We start from the raw sequence: 18,736 nt of genomic DNA on the forward strand, positions 1-18,736 counted from the left end.
GGGCACTTATGCGTTGTCCCCCCTCCAAAATAAAATTCTTTAAGAAGAAAATAGGACCAAATAGGACTCCAATTTGCATGAAACTTGAATATGTCAATTTTTATGTATAGATACAAATTTAGAAATTGATTGCTAATGTAGAAATAGAATACATTTCACTACAGTGAGGGGAAGACCGTGACAAGTTGGGCTGTGCACCAGTTCAGTTTCCTGTCCAAATGCTGTTGTTGGGTTACTGTGAAGGCCCCTGATTTTCCTTGCTAGGGTTATTTATTGTTAAATTGGGCATTGGACAGTTTAAACTATTTCCAAATAGAGAACAGTCCTGTGTAAAGTGAGACACATAGCCATCTTCCCTAACAAAGGGTTTTGGGGAAGTAAATAGAACAAAATTATGCTAGATGGCGTTTAATGTGAGTTTAAAGCACTCAGGTTTTTTTAATTATTAAAACAATATTAAAAGTTAAACACTATTGCATACTCTATTAAAAAAAAGCCTGTTTATTTACCTCCTGCATTTCTCAGTCAATTATGCTCATTATTAAGCATTTATTTACGAGTTACTATGACAGCATGACCTGTCCTCTTGGCATTGCTGATGACTCTGTCAGCAAGAAGTCGCTTTGAAAATAAAGCACACTAGCTGCAACTTCCATGGGTTCTTTTGCCTTAGGGAAATTAAGTCACAAGATTCCAGTGCCCCAGTTCTGAGATTAATGGGGTGTAAGAGAGTAAATTTCAGTAGGCCAAGAGCAGCAGAAATTGGGAGAATTGGCTTGGCTCTCAGTCTCACAGGTGGTTCTGTGTCTATGTTCACATTAGTGGTTTGAAACAAAGCGAGATCATCTCCCTTATTCTCACATTGCTGTGTAGACCAATAGGCAAGGATCTCTTCGCCCAATGCCCATCACTTGATTTGTTCCCCCGACCATCAAATGCCAAGTCCCTGAAAGTGTTGTGTGTGTGGCATGTGCAACAGCTGCCTGAAATGTATACATCTCAGCTTGACTGTGACTTCCTTTTTCAAATCAGAAGGAAGCTTGTTTGAGGGGGAAAGCATCCAACAGAATTTCTGAAGAAGCTAGAGCATACCTATAGATTGTGGCTTATGTCATATGTACTCAGCTTCAAACACCACTGGTGGAGTCAGCTGTGATTTGGACTCAGCTTCAGTGTAATTAATTGGAAGAGACCCCAAGGCCCTCTTGTCCAATTCAGACATTTTGTTACTTTAGCTGAATTGCCAAGGAACAAGTACAAAGTTCTTTCTCCCCTTCTTCCAACCGGGGGACAAAGGCTGTCTGAGTAAAGTACAGTCATACCTCGGGTTAAGAACTTAATTCGTTCTGAAGGTCTGTTCTTAACCTAAAACTGTTCTTAACCTGAAACACCACTTTAGCTAATGGGCCCTCCCGCTGCCACCGCACCACCGCCGTGCGATTTCTGTTCTCATCCTGAAGCAAAGTTCTTAACCTGAGGTACTATTTCTGTGTTAGCGGAGTCTATAACCTGAAGCGTCTGTAACCCGAGGTACCACTGTAGTTCTCATTTTTGAATGGAGACAGCCTGTGCTTTTAAAAAGTTGTCAGTAAGCTATAACGTGTCTCCACACATGCAAAACTTTCCCTCTCTGATGGGAACCAAGTTCATAAAAAACTAATGCTACTGATTACAGCTCCCTCCATGAAGTACACCATCCTTTGTTTAGTAAAAGAAAAAAGAAACCCCAGGTGCTTTTCTGAAAAGGAGCCTTGGGAGAATTCTAAGGTTTGTAGAAATAGGAAAAAAAAATCTTAGAAAATGCCTGATAAAGGGTAGAAAACCTCTACACTAGTGTAGCTCAGAAGTAGGCTTGAAGGTGTTCATCTTGCAGTTTCCAGCAGCAGCTACAGGCAGTGGCGTAGTGTGGGGGGTGCAGGGGGGGCCGGCCACACTGGGCGCAACATTTGGGGGTTAGGGTTAGGGGCGCAAATCCACGGGTTAGGGGGCACAAATTACTTGCCTTGCCCCGGGTGCTGACAACCCACGCTACGCCACTGGCTGCAGGCTTTCTGTTAGAAATACTTCTGGCTTACTGAAACTGTAGGCCCACTTCTGACACCGTGTTACATCCCTTGGGTTTGGGAAGGGTACTCCCAAGCCTTCCAGTGGGTCTGTTATAATACTAAGCAGGAAAGCTTCAGTAGTAGTATCTATTTGTGAAAAACAGATCGAGAACTCAGCATAGCAGCCAGTGGGCAAGACTAAGGTTCCAACTAGCTCCCACTCAGTTGTAGAGGGAACCGCACCCAAAGCAGGGAGGGGAGTTTCAATTGCAGACCAGGCATTAATCTTAAAGAGACAGGCCACACACACAATACCTAGGACTGAGAATGTGGAGTCACCACAAAACACTAGCTATTGGTGTGGGCCAAGGTGGTGGGAAACAGTTATTTGTTTTGGATTATATAGCTCTGGGTTTCCTGTATCAAGCTGAGAGGGTAGACTAGATGACATATTAAAAAGGTAAAGGTACCCCTGCCCGTACGGGCCAGTCTTGACAGACTCTGGGGTTGTGCGCCCATCTCACTTAAGAGGCCAGGGGCCAGCACTGTCCGGAGACACTTCCGGGTCACGTGGCCAGCGTGACATCGCTGCTCTGGCGAGCCAGAGCCGCACACGGAAACGCCGTTTACCTTCCCGCTGGTAAGCGGTCCCTATTTATCTACTTGCACCCGGAGGTGCTTTCGAACTGCTAGGTTGGCAGGCGCTGGGACCGAGCAGCGGGAGCGCACCCCGCCGCAGGGATTCGAACCGCCGACCTTTCGATCGGCAAGTCCTAGGCGCTGAGGCTTTAACCCACAGCGCCACCTGCGTCCCATTAGATGACATATTAGACACACACTAATTCTGTGATTGTATGAAAAAAGTGTGGCTTAATGTTGCTTTCCAGCAGTAACTTCATGATTATATTGTCTCTGGAATGAAAGATTCAATTTATGTTACTTTGCAAATTATGTGATGTTATGTCTTTTTAAGAATATGCAACACTAATGAGAAAAAAAGGGTACAAAATGAAATATTTGATCGGGCAGAATTGACATTAAAGATCACTAAACCATTACATGGTTACAAGTTGCCAGTAGAAATCTTATTATGACTGATCACAGGGACTTTTTGTTCTACAGCTTATACGTGCTAAGTCAAAGCTGTTCCTAATGCAAAATATGATTGCTATCAATTACATCTAAATGTTGTGGATGAAGTTGGTATGTGTGCTTTTAAAAATAAGCCCCTATTGAAACCACAGAGGCTATTTTAATCATGTGATTTCAGAATTGGGGGGGGGGGGAATCTACAGGCCTTTCCAACTATAATTTACAGGTAATTTACAGCTATAATTTACAGGATAATAACTGGAGCAATCACTGTCTAAAGCAGGTATTGCTCCAGCAAGGGCTCCCTGTGGGACAATGCAGTTTCCCAGCTCTCAAGCCACAATTTGAGTAGTTCTTAAATTGAATCTAGAGGCAACCTATGGTTCCTGGTGCATTTTCAGACAGAAAAGACAGAAATCTTGTCCAAGTTTCCAGCAGATGCTGAATAGATAGACTGCTCTTCGGTTTCACATTTTGGAATGATATGTTGGTGTTTTTCTGTTTTGGGACAGGTTTTGTGCTCAAATATTCATAGTAGGGATGGAGAACCCTGTAGCCCTCCAGTTGTTGTTGGACTACAACTCCCATCATTCCTGATGATTGGCCAAGCAGGGTGGGATGGATGGGCGCTGGAGTCCAACAATATATGGAGGGCCAAAGAGTCCCTATCCCTGGTTGATGAAAAGATACCCCAGCATTTTGAAAGTCCTTTCTAAAACACAAATGCCAGTTGTCTGCTCTGAAATGCCAGGCATTCCCAGAAAGTACTCCATGTATTGTTTGGAGCTCTTTTTCTCCAAGAGAAGGGGAAACGCACCCATTTCTTTTTGTAACATAACAGTTTGCCTACATGGGAAAGAAGGTCAATGCATTTTGTCTTCCATTTTCAGAAACGTCAAGCTTTTTCCAACAGCAAGAGCTTCGTAGGGAGAAATGGGAGAGGAACCAGGTGACGGGGAAAGCCATCTCCCGCCGTTCTGTCAGCAAAGAACGATGGGTGGAGACGTTGGTGGTTGCTGACAGCAAGATGATTGAATACCATGGAAGTGAGAATGTGGAATCCTATATCCTCACTATCATAAACATGGTATGTAATGTACAGAATGCGGAAGCGAAAGTGTTAACTGGGTCCACACAGTATGAGCACATAGCCCTGGTCCTTTCTTGCATTTGCTGGCTTCTGGACCCAACTCAAAGGGCTGGTTTTAACAATAAAGCATTATATGGCTTGGGACCATAATATCTCTAAAGCAGAATTCCCCAGCTGTTACGTTCCCAATGTTGTTGGACTCCAGTTCCCATCATCCCCAGCCTTCATAGCTGACAATCAGGGATGGTGGGAGTTGTAGCTGGGGAAGGTAGGCTTTTGGCTATAAGTTCAAAGTCCACCCTTATTGACAATTAACTAGGGACTGGCAGGCTTCCCGGGGCAATGAGCGTTCGACCGAGCGACTCCTCCAGTTGAGTCCTCCAACATGTTTAATGGCCTGAGCCTCTGATAAGACTCCAAGCACGTTCCCTCATTACGCAGAGTATCCAGCACATGGAAGGACGAGAAATATGAGCTACATGCTAGGAGTTTGATTACTAAGCTATGCAGACAGAAAAAATACATCCTCTCTCTGTGAGAGCAGAGAGCAACTGAAAAACAAAGGAACAGGAAACCAGTAACATCACATCCATCTCCTGTCTTCCATGAGACTTCCAACAGTCTGGAATGCAAAACAGAGTCTTGTGACTTCAAGAGCACTGCACAGTGGCAACACACAGAAACCAACATCGGGGTCCCAATCAGGTTGGGAAAAGCTGAGCTAAAAGAATGCTTCTTCCCATATGTATATCTACCCATGTCAGCTTATTGAGGGAAGCTGTCCTTCAAGGGCTCCCTCTAAAGGAAATTTGGAGGATTGCCAGAAGGGAGAGGAGTTTTCTCCCCCTAATGCCTCGCCCCCAAATCTGTGGAATGATCTCCCTTCTTCCTGGCACCATATCTTTTTTGTGGGGAGGGAACTATAGCTCAGCAGTAGAACATATGCTTTCAAAGCATCACAGGATCATGACAAAGATTATTGAAGCCCAATTTATGGCCTGGTTCAGATATAAGAGTGCCAGACTGATAACTTGTTTTATCTCTGGTTGTGAGCCAGTCGGTGGGCAGGATGTGAAAACCCTGTTAATGTGTCCTGTCACTGGTATTTTCCTTCAATGGACAAATGTCCCACGTGTCTAATGGATTACTTGACCTTGACTATCCCTGTCTCACATGAAGTGAAGATTGCCTGAACTAGCTCTGACAGGAACGCAGCCAAGAGCCCTTAGTAATTAATCCCTTTTCAATGCAATGCATGAATGCTAACAAAATGTCATAACTCATGGTTAGAACTTCCTTGTCATAAAAGAAATGAATAAGGCAGAATCGGCGCTCAACTACACAGGGGCACTTCCAAATATAATTAATGGGGTTCTGATATGTTTCGATTTTGATTGTGTATGAATTGTGTGTTGGAGGCAAAAAGCAGCCTTAAAAAATTTTAAAAATCTTTTAAAATAAAGTCAGCAATTAAAGCAGGGATGAGGACCTGTGACCTTCCAGGTTGAACTACGACACCCATCACCCCAGACCATTGGATGCTGTCTGGGGGCTGATGGGAACTGGAGTCCATTAGAGCATGTTGCTGCTAACACCAAGGTTGCAGGTTCGATCACTGTATGGGACAGCTGCATATTCCTGCATAGGACAAGATTATCCTCAGGGTCCCTTCCAACGCTACAATAATATGATTCTATACCAGGAGGGCCACAGATTCCACATGCCTGGGTTAAACAATTGAGAACAAGCTGCTACAAGCTCCCCCTTGATTTCTGCCATTGAGACGGATAATGCTAGAACGCTTGTTCATACAGCTACACTGCCCTCTGCAGTAGATTCCAGAATGTATTGTAGTTCTGACTGAATCAAGTGTAAGCGAATATTCCAGATGGCATTGGGGGCAGCGGTGACCCAGGAAAGGTTTGTTCCATCCAGTTTCTGCAAAGGCTAATTCTGGAACAGGGGAACAACCCCTAGCATAGTCTGTCAGATGTTCATCTGATCCAAGTGGTCACTGGGTGGACCTCAGTAATATGCGGCATGGTCAAAAGTGCCTCTCCTAAAAAACACAGTACATTCCACAAGCAGTGTTAGAAACTGGGGTAGAGAAACTAGGAGCCAAATGGCTTCTGGGACCTGGGTTGTGGGCACCAAAACAGAATGTCTAGTCACCACTGAGGGGGCAGCAACACTTTCTATTTATTATTTTGATAAGCATGCATTAATATGCAATTCACATGTGACGCATTGTCAAGATCACATTTTTAGTAGAAATCGTTAATACATGTTTAAATTGGTGTTTACAATAAAAAATATTGGTACCATACTTTGGTTTTCAAAACACTCCACTCTTTATTGTTAAACTCCTTAACTTATTGCCTATCCTTAACATTAACTTCAAGGCTTCAAAGCAAATACATTTCAGGAATCCTTGAGTGTGAGCCAGGTGCAAAAAATGGCACCCAGACTTTTTGATGTCCTCGCAGATGGATCATCTTTAGGCGCGAAATGTGCCTGGAGCCCTACTAATTTCGAACCCTGCCCACAAGTATGTATGGAATGAGGCAGTCCCTCAAGCACCTGGTCACAAGTTCTTTGGGACTTGGTTACCACCAGCAAGAAGACCTTAAAGCTGGTCTGCTATCATACTATATATAGGCAAAGACCTATATTTTGTTACTCTGTGCAGTGCCAGACATATCTCTGATGGTGCTATGGAAATAGATCATCATCATCGGGGTGGTGGGGGCGGGGATATTGCTGCAGAAAATGAATTAATCAACTTTATATTTTCTGGCTTTGCCCAGGTGTCTGGCTTGTTCCATGATCCAAGCATTGGCAATGCAATTCATATTGTGCTGGTTCGACTGATTCTTCTAGAGGAAGAGGAGGTAAGACCCGCCCACTTAACAATTATGCATTGCATTGACTTTCTTCTTAAGGAAGAAAGTTTTTGATAGACTTCAGAGAAGGGGAAGGAAGCCAGACAAAAGCAGGCTTTTTCAGTGGCGGCACTGGTGTTCTAGAAGGCCACTGGACATGCAAGCATTATGGGATGCCACCAGTGCTGTGGAAAGTTGTTCTATTGTTCTATCGATGTTCCAACAGCTGGACAAATAGGTCTTTACCATGAGTGTCTACTGTACTGCTGCTCTTGTGTATTGGACTTTTTAAAAATTATCTTTAGTGTATATTGCCTTGAGATGGTTATTTGGAAGATGATTAATAAATCAGTGATCATGATGACAATGGTGATGATAATTTAATTATAAATGTATATATTTTAAATGTTGTGTAATTGTGTTAAGTGTGGTGAACTGCTTCTCTTTCAATGATGATGATGAGGTAATACTACTACTACAACTACTAGTACTACTACTAATAATAATAAATGTTTTTCACATGACTTTCAAGGTGATTCCCTATTCCGTGATTGAGAACTTGAGGCCCTCCAGATGTTTTTGGACTCTAAATCCCATCAGCCCTAGCCTCATGGCCAATGGTCAGGGATTATTGGAGTTTTAGCTTAAAAATATGTATGTGTTTGTTTTCCTCAGAGCTTGACCCTGGAGAGGAAAGATTTGGATTGATTAGGGAACAATGTTTCCAAATTGGTTCCACGTTGTTCTCAGCATGTTCAAAGGCATTCTGAAAAATTGTGCTACAAGATTGCGTAGCTGCTAAGAATGTTGCATCTTTCTTAACCCTAGAATTGTGCTTCAGTTTTTCTCTGATTTAGGGATAATTGTTGTTTCAAAACAGAAAACAAAGGGGAACATTTTTGTTTGACAACTTATTTAAGCTCTTCTGGTGTGGGGGTTTTTTTAAAAAAGAGTTGTGAAGGCCTCTTAATCTGCTGTTTTGCTCTTTTTGTATTTTTTGGGGTATTCTTTTTCCATTGTTTTCCAAATGACAACAGTTTTATCCCAACTTTCTGGACTCCGTAAACAGCTATCATAATTACATCTCTCGCAAAAGCACCATTTGTTACATCTAAATTACCTTACTGAGCTTGATAATTAATGTAGATGCTATTAGGGTTCTAGCAGTATAATTATATATTTTTTATTTCCCTCTCTTTAGAAAGGGCTGAAAATAGTTCACCACGCAGACAAGACCTTAGCCAGCTTTTGTAAATGGCAAAAGAGTATCAATCCCAAAACTGATGCCAACCCACTGCACCATGATGTGGCCGTCCTTCTTACCAGGTAAGAGGATACTGTGCCAGAGACACCATGTTTGATTTCGTTTTTTTAAACTATTATTACTTCAGTAAGAGAGGAGACCAAATAAATTTCAGTAACAGGGTAAGATTCTCAGTAAGGATTAAATGCCCACCATAGAATTATTATTTTTATAGGCTTGGAAGTTAGATGAGTCAAGGGTTAATAAAGGCCAGTCCTATCATTAGGTAGAGTGAGGAATCTGCCTCAGGTGGCAGTTGCTGGGGTGGTGGTGAGATGGTGGAGGACACAACAGTGTGTGCCATGAAGCATCTCCTTCACCACTAAGCTGTTAGCCTGTTGCTTTTAGTTACAGCAGAGGAAACCCAGCCAGATGGGCGGGGTTTAAATAAATTGTGATGATGATGATGATGATGTCTACCCAGTTGGCTTCTGCACATGTCATGGGAGGGCACCATCTTGTTCTTCCCCTCGGGCAACAATATCCACCCTCCCTTCCCTACAGGTGGGTGGGGTTTGCGGCACCGAGTGGGGGCTCACCTGGATGGGTGCCTCCCACCTGCTTGGTTGGCCTTTGACTCGCCCTCGGCCAGGGAGGACAATGGATGACCAGCTGGGGATGGGGCTAAGGCCAAAGAAAAGAGACTGACCCTTTTGACCAAGCTTCCCAAGCGGTGTCATTTGCAGGGCCTGTTAAAGGTCAAAAACTGGGAGTCCCTGGCCCCAGAGCAGTGACATGTAGGTCAAACTCCCAGGCTGAGGTTAGTGGAAGGGCATGCTGTGTAAGTTTGTGCTTTGCAGTCCCCTCTCACTGCACCTCACCTGCCTGCATATCCTCAGCCAGACGGGCTGAGAGGGTTACCTGCCAAGGCCTGTGCCAAGTTTCCCACTTCTGAAGCTCAATAAAGTTGTGGCCAGTCTGAACCCATACTCTGGTCTCTTGTCTCATTCTTTGGGCGGAAGGGGTAGGCACCAAAGACAGGGTTTAGCACATGTGCCCACAAAATATATTGGGCTGGCCCAGTGACTTTTGGAGATGAATAGCCCAGGAAGTATCTCTTTTGTTAAGGAAATTACAGGGAAATGGCCCAGAATGACTAGGAAAGTGGGCTGGGTACCACTCTCTCCCTACTCATCTCCAGGACTATCTCACCATCCAGAAGCAGGAAGCAGACAGCAGTGGCTTGGATTCTCATTTTACTCCCATAGAGTTCACATCCACAGGAAAGGGATCATCGGCTTCCTCCTTCCCTGTGTAGCCCCCTGCACCTCCTGAAGATGTGTGCCTGGGGTTGGGGGACTTTTGGGAATGGTGTGAAATATGACACGTGGCATCCAGGTGGAGGGAAGAGTTGAGAGAAATCAAAGCACTTTTATGAATGGAGGAGCACCATAGGATGCAAGCCAGCTTCCCCTTACCTTGCACTCTCCAAATGTTACAACTCCCATAACCTCTGACCATTGGCCATGCTGGCTGAGACTGATGGAAGTGCAGATCATGTCATTTGAAGGGTGCCAAGTTTGGAACAGGTCATCTAAGACAACATATCTAAGGTCCTATTAGTTCTACATGTTACTTCGCTTCATTCTGTTGTCCTTCCGGCTTTATGCCAGTTAGGAGTTCAGTTTCATTTGGTCTACTGTTTCTTTCCTGTCTGACCTTTGCTTCCTTTCTCTCCAGTGAAAAAGAGACTTGAATGCACATGAGAGTGTGCAGTGTGGAGTAGTGGTTAAAGTGTTGGACTAGGACCTGGGAGGCCAGGATTCAAATCCCCACTTGGCCCCATTGGGGCCAGTCACTGGCTGTCAACCCAAGTTTCCTCACAAGAGTTGTTGTGGGAATTAAAAGACCAGCATCCTGTTGCATGTCAAGGTCCCCAAGCCACCCCAAATAAAACACAATTCATACAGAATTTTTGTTTACGGTTTTTGGCATAATTTTGGCCACAACTTTATTAAAATACAAAAAAAATTGAGTGGTTGCTTAGGCATTGCTTGCGACTATCTGACCCCACACGGGGACAGACTGACATTCGTATGCCCGCAAAGTCAGAAAGGGGAAACATTTTGGGGAGAGTGATGGAGCTGGGTACCATGCCCTCACCTCTCCCCAAATGCTCCCAGGGGCTCTTCTGTGGCCCTAGCCCCTTGACAGGGGTTTGGACAAAAGCATGGCGAGCCCCTAGATTCCTTTAATGGAATACCCTTGCAGCAGCAGCAGCATTGGAGGGGCAGGCACAGCCAATCCATACCCCTCCACCAACCAATTCACAAAACCAATGCCTAACCACAACCTTACAAGTTGTGACGATTTGCTACGCAGTAGGCAAAAACCAAATGGCACCAGCCAATCAGCTAAATGGACAAAATTCCTACCAGGCCCCTGCCCCAAAAGCAGATGACCCCATGACAGGCCTAGCAAGGTCAAGTGAAAAACCCTAACTATAGGGAGGGTGGGCGGGTGATCCGATGCGCGCAGCAAAAAGAGGAAGTGCAACACTGCGCGCAGGGAATATATAGGCTATGGCTGTCAATCACAAAATGGCAACATATAAATCTCCCCAACAACAAGAAGAGCCCAGTCATAATGGTGGCCAACACTCTTTTACCCGCCCATCAACAGTGGGGTGTCTTGTTAGCCCCCACCGCAACACATGCTCTCCATGAAGGAGAACACGCTTTCTCACAGTGGCCACTAGGTGCATTTGAGAAGCCTGCAAGCAGGACTCTCCTGTAGTCTCCAGCAACTGGTATTCAGAAGCATACTGCCTTCGACAGTGGAGGGAGAAAATAGGCTGTTCTCATTTGAGTGCAAAATTGATGTGGGGGCATTTTACATGGAAAAATAATTTCTTCTGTAGAAAGGAATTAACTGCCTCAGGCCCGCAGTTAATAAGGCTGATCCAAGACATTTTGGTGCTTGTTGTAAACGCAAATGATGCCTTTCCTTGCCTAGTGACATCATCAGTTAGCAACGCCTCATATAACTGCCCCTGTGTCCTGTTGCTTAACTGGACCCTGAATCTGAAAGCTGGTGCAGCGTAATCAATAAGAGACTCATCTGTGTATTGAAAAAAGCCCCCATTTTTAAAACCATTTTTCATGCCTAACAAAGGTAGACATACAATGGTACCTCGGGTTAAGAACTTAATTCGTTCCGGAGGTCTGTTCTTAACCTGAAACTGTTCTTAACCTGAAGCACCACTTTAGCTAATGGGGCCTCCCACTGCTGCTGTGCCGCCAGAGCACGATTTCTGTTCTCATCCTGAAGCAAAGTTCTTAACCTGAAGCACTATTTCTGGGTTAGCGGAGTCTGTAACCTGAAGCATATGTAAGCTGAGGTACCACTGTAGTGTCTCTGTTTTCAGTTCATAGAGTCCTTTCTATAGGTCAATTCCATCTGGTTTGAGGCGCTGCTATTATAGGCATTGTGAAGTTGTGGTGTGGGAGGTGGGGGGAAGAGAAGGAGGATAGAGACATTTCCTTCTTTTGCATAGTGCATATGCAGATATTTTTTTGTGACGGCATCACGTGGATAGGTTCTTTATCTGTTCATTTATTTATTTTCATTGGCAGTGCGAGAGATTGGGGAGCCTAGTTGGTTGCATTTGGTTGGTTGCAGTGAGTTTTGTTTGGGGGGGGGGGTTGGAGTCAAATTAGCCATATTGATTGGGATGCTGTCAAGGAGGATTATGTTGTTATCTTGTTGATCCATGTTCACTCCTGAAAGGTCCCTCCAGTAAATCTTGCCTCTGCTCACCTTTTGCAAGCTGTTCACCCTCAGCCTCACCCTACTGCCATCCTTATTTTATTTTATTTTATTTTTTATTTGTACCCCACCCAGGTTATTCCAGACTCAGCCAGATTTCTGTCCACGAACCTTGACTTTTGAGGTATCCATCCTTAATATCCATCTAAGCACACACTTTTAAAGCCACTGACTAGTACAATCACAATGCTGATGCTTTCATTCAACCCCAACATTCCCATTTATTCTAATTAACTGCTCATGTAATAAGCTACTCATAATGCTAATCACGCTAAATTGTACTCAGAAGCATTTTTATGAGCGAAACTAAACAGAACGAAGCACAAACACTTTTGGAAACACACAAAGCCCTTTCCAAACAGAACAAAACACAAAAGCAAATATTTTTGGTCCTTACCGCTATTGTCTGCTTGCTAAAAATCTCAAGCCCTTCATTGCTTTCCCAAGAACAGCGCTCGTTAACAATAATTGCATGCTTGTGAATACTGCCATAATGATCAGAAATCTGTGACCTTGTTTGCCCGGGTTTTAATTTTACTTTTTAGACAGTGCCATGTGCTGCTCACATTCCTCATTTAGAGAATTATGATTCAGCATCTGAACACAATTTATGGTAAAAAGTGGCAGTGCTCAGAATTAAAAGAAAGATCAAACTGGACCACATACTGCACTAGCCGGAGGAACATAAGGAGCTTGAACAAACACAGAAAGAGAAGGAGGAAGTGTGTTTAAATCAGGGATGGGAAACCTGTATCATTCCAGATGTTTTTGGGCATCATCCCCAGTCAGCATAGCCAGTGGTCAGAAATGATGGAAGTTGGAGTCCAGCAACATCTGGAATGAGACAGGTTCCCAACCCAATGTTTCCAAACCTGGGTCTCCAGCAGCTTTTGGACTACAATGTACATCATCCCTGACCACTGGTCCTGCTAGCTAGGGATGATGGGAGTTGTAGTCCAAAAACTGCTGGAGACCCAAGTTTGGGAAACCCTGGGTGGAATCTACACACATGTAAAAACCATTCTGAAAATGCTTTTTTTAAAAGCGTTTTTAAAAATACATTGAATTTTCCATAAGGCTCACCATTGACTGTCTAGTATCACATTGTATATTGCACTCAAAACACACTTAAAACATTTTACTTGCAGCTGTATAGCTGAGTCCCTGGTTTAGAGTTTGTTCATTGCATGTTGAATATATGTGAACACCCATGCTGTTTTAGTTTCATTTGTATATTTAATATACTCAGTTATACACTCAGTTATATGTTCTGGGTTCATTTGTGCACGCAAATGGCTTTCTTTATCATTCTTTAGCAAACATGGAAGAAACCAGAAGTCAACTTCAGGCTTTTGAGTTTAAGGCTTTAGATAAGTGAATGGATAAATAGGAAGTTGCATGATAAATAAAAGAATGGCAAAGTTGTCCAACTAGCTTGATATGCTTGATATAGAACCTAAAATCAATTTCAGTGACATAACATGCAAAACCAAAGAATCCTTCTTCACGTCATCAATCAATGGGGGTGTTGGGCTTTCTCAGATTTCATATACCGTATTTTTCACTCTATAAGACGCACCAGACCACAAAACACACCTAGTTTTTGGAGGAGGAAAACAAGAAAAAAAATATTCTGAATCTCAGAAGCCAGAACAGCAAGAGGGATCGCTGCGCAGTGAAAGCAGCAATCCCTCTCGCTGTTCTGGCTTCTGTGATAGCTGCGCAGCCTGCATTCGCTCCATAAGACACACACACATTTCCCCTTACTTTTTAGGAGTGAGTCTTATAGAGCAAAAAATACAGTATGCAAAGGATGGTCTTTTGTAGCACATTATTGGCCTCTGGAAATAGCTTTCAAGAATTGTAAAAAGGAAGCAATCATCTTTTCCTGGGTCACAGTCAGACAGGACTGAGGGGGAAATGTCGCTTTGTGTATTCTAACAAAAGCTCTTGATCTATGTTGAGGTTTCGTGGGAGGGATTCGATCGCATACTGGCAAATTCAGGTTGCACAGTTAAAGCTGATGTGGCACTCTTGCACAGCTTAGCACAAACACAAAGTGACAGGAAAACGTGCTGAAAAGTGTGGGATAATTGCTTGGTATAACCTCTCTGCAAACAACTCAGAATGAATATTCAAATTGATAGTCAACTTTGTGCAAAAAAATCAGGATGAATGCTCAATGAAAGTTTGCCCAGAAACAATCTATGTGCCTTTCTAGCCTTGCAGGAAGAAAGGAAAGAGTTGGTGGCAGAGAAGAGTGTGTGCTTAAGGAACATTGGGAGAGGGGTTTCAGGCTTTGCTCTGTTGCAATTTGTTTAATGGACAAGGGGTTGTTTAATGGACAAGGGGAATCTGCTGCTCCCCTTAAGATGAGACAATATTTCTGCTTTGGATGTGTAATAAGCTTTCTTGTGCAGTCTTCGTCAGTGTTTATTGCTTCTCAGGGTCTGAAAACGGTGCAACTTACTTCCGAGCAGGGATGGGGAAAGAATTCAGTTCAGCTTGCATTTCGAAAACATTATGAGAACTGAGCACAACCGTTCTTCAAAGTCTACACTTCTCCAGATTTTGTATTGCAGTTCTCCTGTCAAGTACTATGGACTTCTGCTAGGGGGAATTGTGTGTGTAAGAATGCATATGTAAAGGTAAAGGGACCCCTGACCATTAGGTCCAGTTGTGACCGACTCTGGGGTTGCGGCGCTCATCTCGCTTTATTGGCCGAGGGAGCTGGCGTACAACTTCTGGGTCATGTAGCCAGCATGACTAAGCCGCTTCTGGCGAACCAGAGCAGCACACGGAAACACCGTTTACCTTCCCGCCAGAGCGGTACCTATTTATCTGCTTGCACTTTGACGTGCTTTCAAACTGCTTGGTTGGCAGGAGCAGGGACCGAGCAACGGGAGCTCACCCTGTCATGGGGATTCAAACCGCCAACCTTCTGATCGGCAAGTCCTAGGCTCTGTGGTTTAACCCATAGCACCACCCGTGTCGTAAGAGTGCATATGTTAGTGAAAATAACACAGACAACTGCGTTATAGAAGGGTAGATTGCTTGACAAATGCGTCCATTAAGGGAAAAAATGCACAAAATGTTGATGAGTTTTTATGAGGGCTTTAATAAATATTCACAAACCGATGTGGAGAACTGAATGGAACAGTGGAGAGATGAGGAACACCCATCCCTGCTTCCGAGACTAAGCATACACAGGATCATGCTACAAAGTTCTTTTTATTTCACGTATTTTGCTTTGCTCTCAGGAAGGACATTTGTGCTGGCATGAATCGCCCATGCGAAACCTTAGGCTTGTCCCATCTCTCTGGAATGTGCCAGCCTCATCGCAGCTGCAACATCAATGAAGACTCTGGTCTGCCTTTGGCATTCACAGTCGCACATGAACTTGGACACAGGTATGAAAACTCTGGGAGTCTAGCGGGTGTCAAGTCACATGATTAACCAGAACTGAAATAGCTTCGAAAGCTCTTACATTCTGAGGAGGAAGTATCAGAACTTTGTGATGGTTGTAGCAAGGAGGTCTAAGGTCAGGATAATGAGTCAATACGAACAGCAGAAACCTAAAGGCAGGCACTCATATATGTTTCGAGATTTTTATGTTGATAAAATAAACATTTCGCCAGAAAAATGTTTTACTTCTACCTGTGCGATTTGGCCAACACTGCAATACTTTTGTATATCTCTCAAAGTAAAAAAAAGCTAGTGACCTGCCTAGCTTTAAATCTTCCAGAAGATGCTTGGATTAACTTTTCTTTGTGTTTCTTGAATCATTCTAATGTCTGCATGTTCTATTTGTAATTTAGAAAATACCTTCATAGAAATGGAACTGTTAGCATTGATAAGCAATTTGTTGTTTGCACTGTTCTATTCATGCACTTTAAAAAATTCAAGTACAGATGCAAGCAAGAACAAACAAAAATAAACAGCCAATAATTGCATTCACTTCCAACCTAACTTTGAACTTCTTTCAGCATCAACTGAGTGAATATTTATCTTTGGCACTAAGGCATTTGCTGGTATCTTTCTCTGACTGGGGCTGATAGGAGTTGAAATCCAATAACAACCTGTGGAGGGCTGCAGGCTTCCCACCTTTGCCATGATGGCAGAGGGATGTCACCACAATGGTTGGCATCCACGTCTGGCCCAATTGCACAAGCAACCCAAACAGGCTCTTGGGCAATCTTATTTCAGGTGTGCCAGTAATGCACTATGCAGTTGGATAGCTTCATCCCAAGATTCCCTGCAATGCTGGGCATGTATGCTGGGCTACATACGGAATCATTCTTGAGTTTCCTGCGGCTGTGCATAACCCAAGAGATGTCTCTTTTGACATCCTCTATGACCAGGAGCAGCCCTACTGAAATATACTCGGAGTCGAGAGTGGATTTCATGCTCTTTATTCAGCTCATAGTGGTGAGGAGGAATGGAAGTTCCCCCACAGTATCTGCTTTATATACATTATTTACACAATGGGCTGCATGTGATTGGCTAATTCCGGGATTCTCCTGTAGGCCAATCAGGTTGTGGATTCAATTCCATCTGGAGCTGGATTGGGTGGCTCCTGCAGACCAACCATACTGCTGCATTGTTCTAGGACCAATCAGACTGCTGCATTCTGAATCCTATTCTAGGACCAATCAGACTGCTGCATTTTGGATCCTATTGTTCTAGGACCAATCAGACAGCTGCATTTTGGATCCTATTCAACTCAGTACATAACACCTACCATTAGGCAAAGTGACCTTAGGTGGTAGATGTTTTGGAGCAGCAGTGACAGCTCCTTGGCCATTCCTTTTAAGCCCCCTGCCAATTCTCATCTGTTAGGGGACAGATATGTTAGCAGCCAGCAGCAGTTATACTTAGCTGATTGCAGCTTCTGGGAGCTCGTGACCAGGAGCTAGTAACCGGGACTTGTAAAGAGGGACATTTGCAAGGGCATTTAGCGGGAGAGTTTGAGGGGAAGCCCAGAAGACTTTCTCACAGCATGCAGGACCAAGAGACATGGAAGGTGAGGGAGCTGCTGCAGTGACCTGAAAAACACCTCTGTTTTCTTGCTGGAGAACGTGCAGCAGTACACCTGTAGCAAGTGTAAACTGGTTGCCTTGCTGAAAGTGAAAGGTGTAGCAATTTGAGGCCCACCTAAACATCCTCCAAGCTACAGGACTAAATGTGGAAATTCTCGATGGATCTAAGTGGACTATGCTGGAACAGCGACACAGGTGGGGTGCCCCTACGGAGGAGAAAGATTGCCCATTGCACGAGATGAATCCCTGGAGGAACGTGACACATTTGTCATTTGTCAGTCAGCAAAATTATATGTCTATGACATTGCCAGGGCTTATTGGAGCCCCGGGATTTTGCAGTGTAGCCAATGGGAGCAGTGGGGAAGGTGAGACAAATGTCCCGGGCTCACCCTATTGGTGCCTTTCACCCCAAATCCTAGCCACTTTTATTTTGGCTAGATGTCACCCACAGTTGGTGACTGGAAGGCAGGTCTTAATGAAACCAACTTTTCAGCATGCACAGAAATATAGCATAGAAATGCTGACTTCTTTCACAGCGCTGTTCATCTTTTGGAAGATTCTGCTATGAACCTTTGCCCAGGCCAGCCAGATAACAGACTTTACACTACCTGATAACCAGAAGCAATTCCCCAGCATATTTTCTGCAGTACTTGAGGTTATTTGTAGATAAGATATTCTGGTTTTTGAAGCTTCCCTGACAGTATCTTGCACCTGGATTTGTTTCTCTCCCAGTTTTGGTATTCAGCACGACGGAAAGGAAAATGACTGTGAGCCAGTGGGAAGGAGACCATATATTATGTCCCGGCAGCTGCAGTACGACCCCAGTCCTCTCACCTGGTCCAGATGCAGCAAGGAATATGTCACACGCTTCCTAGAGTGAGTCAATATGACAGTTTTGCTACAGGGAAATGGAACGCATTAAACAAAATCCTTATCGCCATTGCCTTTGAGGATATTGCAGCTATTTTGTTTAAAACCTCCATTACATTGGGTGAGTTTGGGCATCATGCTAAACCATAGCTATTTTTAAAACTCCATTACACTGGGTGAGTTTGGGCATCATGCTAGACCATAGCTATTTTTAAAACTCCATTACATTGGGTGAGTTTGGGCATCATGCTAAACCATAGCTATTTTTAAACCTCCATTACATTGGGTGAGTTTGGGCATCATGCTAAACCATAGCTATTTTTAAAACTCCATTACACTGGGTTAGTTTGGGCATCATGCTAGACCATAGCTATTTTTAAAACTCCATTACATTGGGTGAGTTTGGGCATCATGCTAGACCATAGCTATTTTTAAAACTCCATTACATTGGGTGAGTTTGGGCATCATGCCAGACCATAGTTTAGCATGAGAACAACAAGCTGTGGTAAGCCTTGGGATCAAATAGCATGACAAGCTGTTGTTAATGGAAAGGGGAAGCAAGAAGCTTCCAAACTCCTCCTCATTGCTCTACTGGAGAAGGAAAGGAAAGCACAGCAACCTGAGACTCACTGTACCTTGCTTCCATA

At 43.8% G+C, this 18,736-nt stretch overlaps 1 protein-coding gene across 1 annotated transcript in view; it reads left to right on the plus strand.

Moving 5' to 3' along the window:
- The window catches only part of ADAMTS12 (ADAM metallopeptidase with thrombospondin type 1 motif 12), a 131,781-nt gene that overhangs the window by 56,351 nt on the left and 56,694 nt on the right, over window positions 1-18,736 (plus strand). The window contains exons 4-8 of the mRNA XM_083702560.1: window positions 4,028-4,224; window positions 7,035-7,118; window positions 8,311-8,435; window positions 15,441-15,590; window positions 17,952-18,095. Of these exons, the coding sequence (XP_083558686.1) occupies window positions 4,028-4,224; window positions 7,035-7,118; window positions 8,311-8,435; window positions 15,441-15,590; window positions 17,952-18,095 (700 nt within the window). The remainder of the gene's footprint in view (window positions 1-4,027; window positions 4,225-7,034; window positions 7,119-8,310; window positions 8,436-15,440; window positions 15,591-17,951; window positions 18,096-18,736) is intronic.

The sequence above is a fragment of the Podarcis gaigeae genome (assembly GCF_964106915.1).
Source record: "Podarcis gaigeae genome assembly, chromosome: 11".
Classification (NCBI taxonomy): domain Eukaryota; kingdom Metazoa; phylum Chordata; class Lepidosauria; order Squamata; family Lacertidae; genus Podarcis; species Podarcis gaigeae.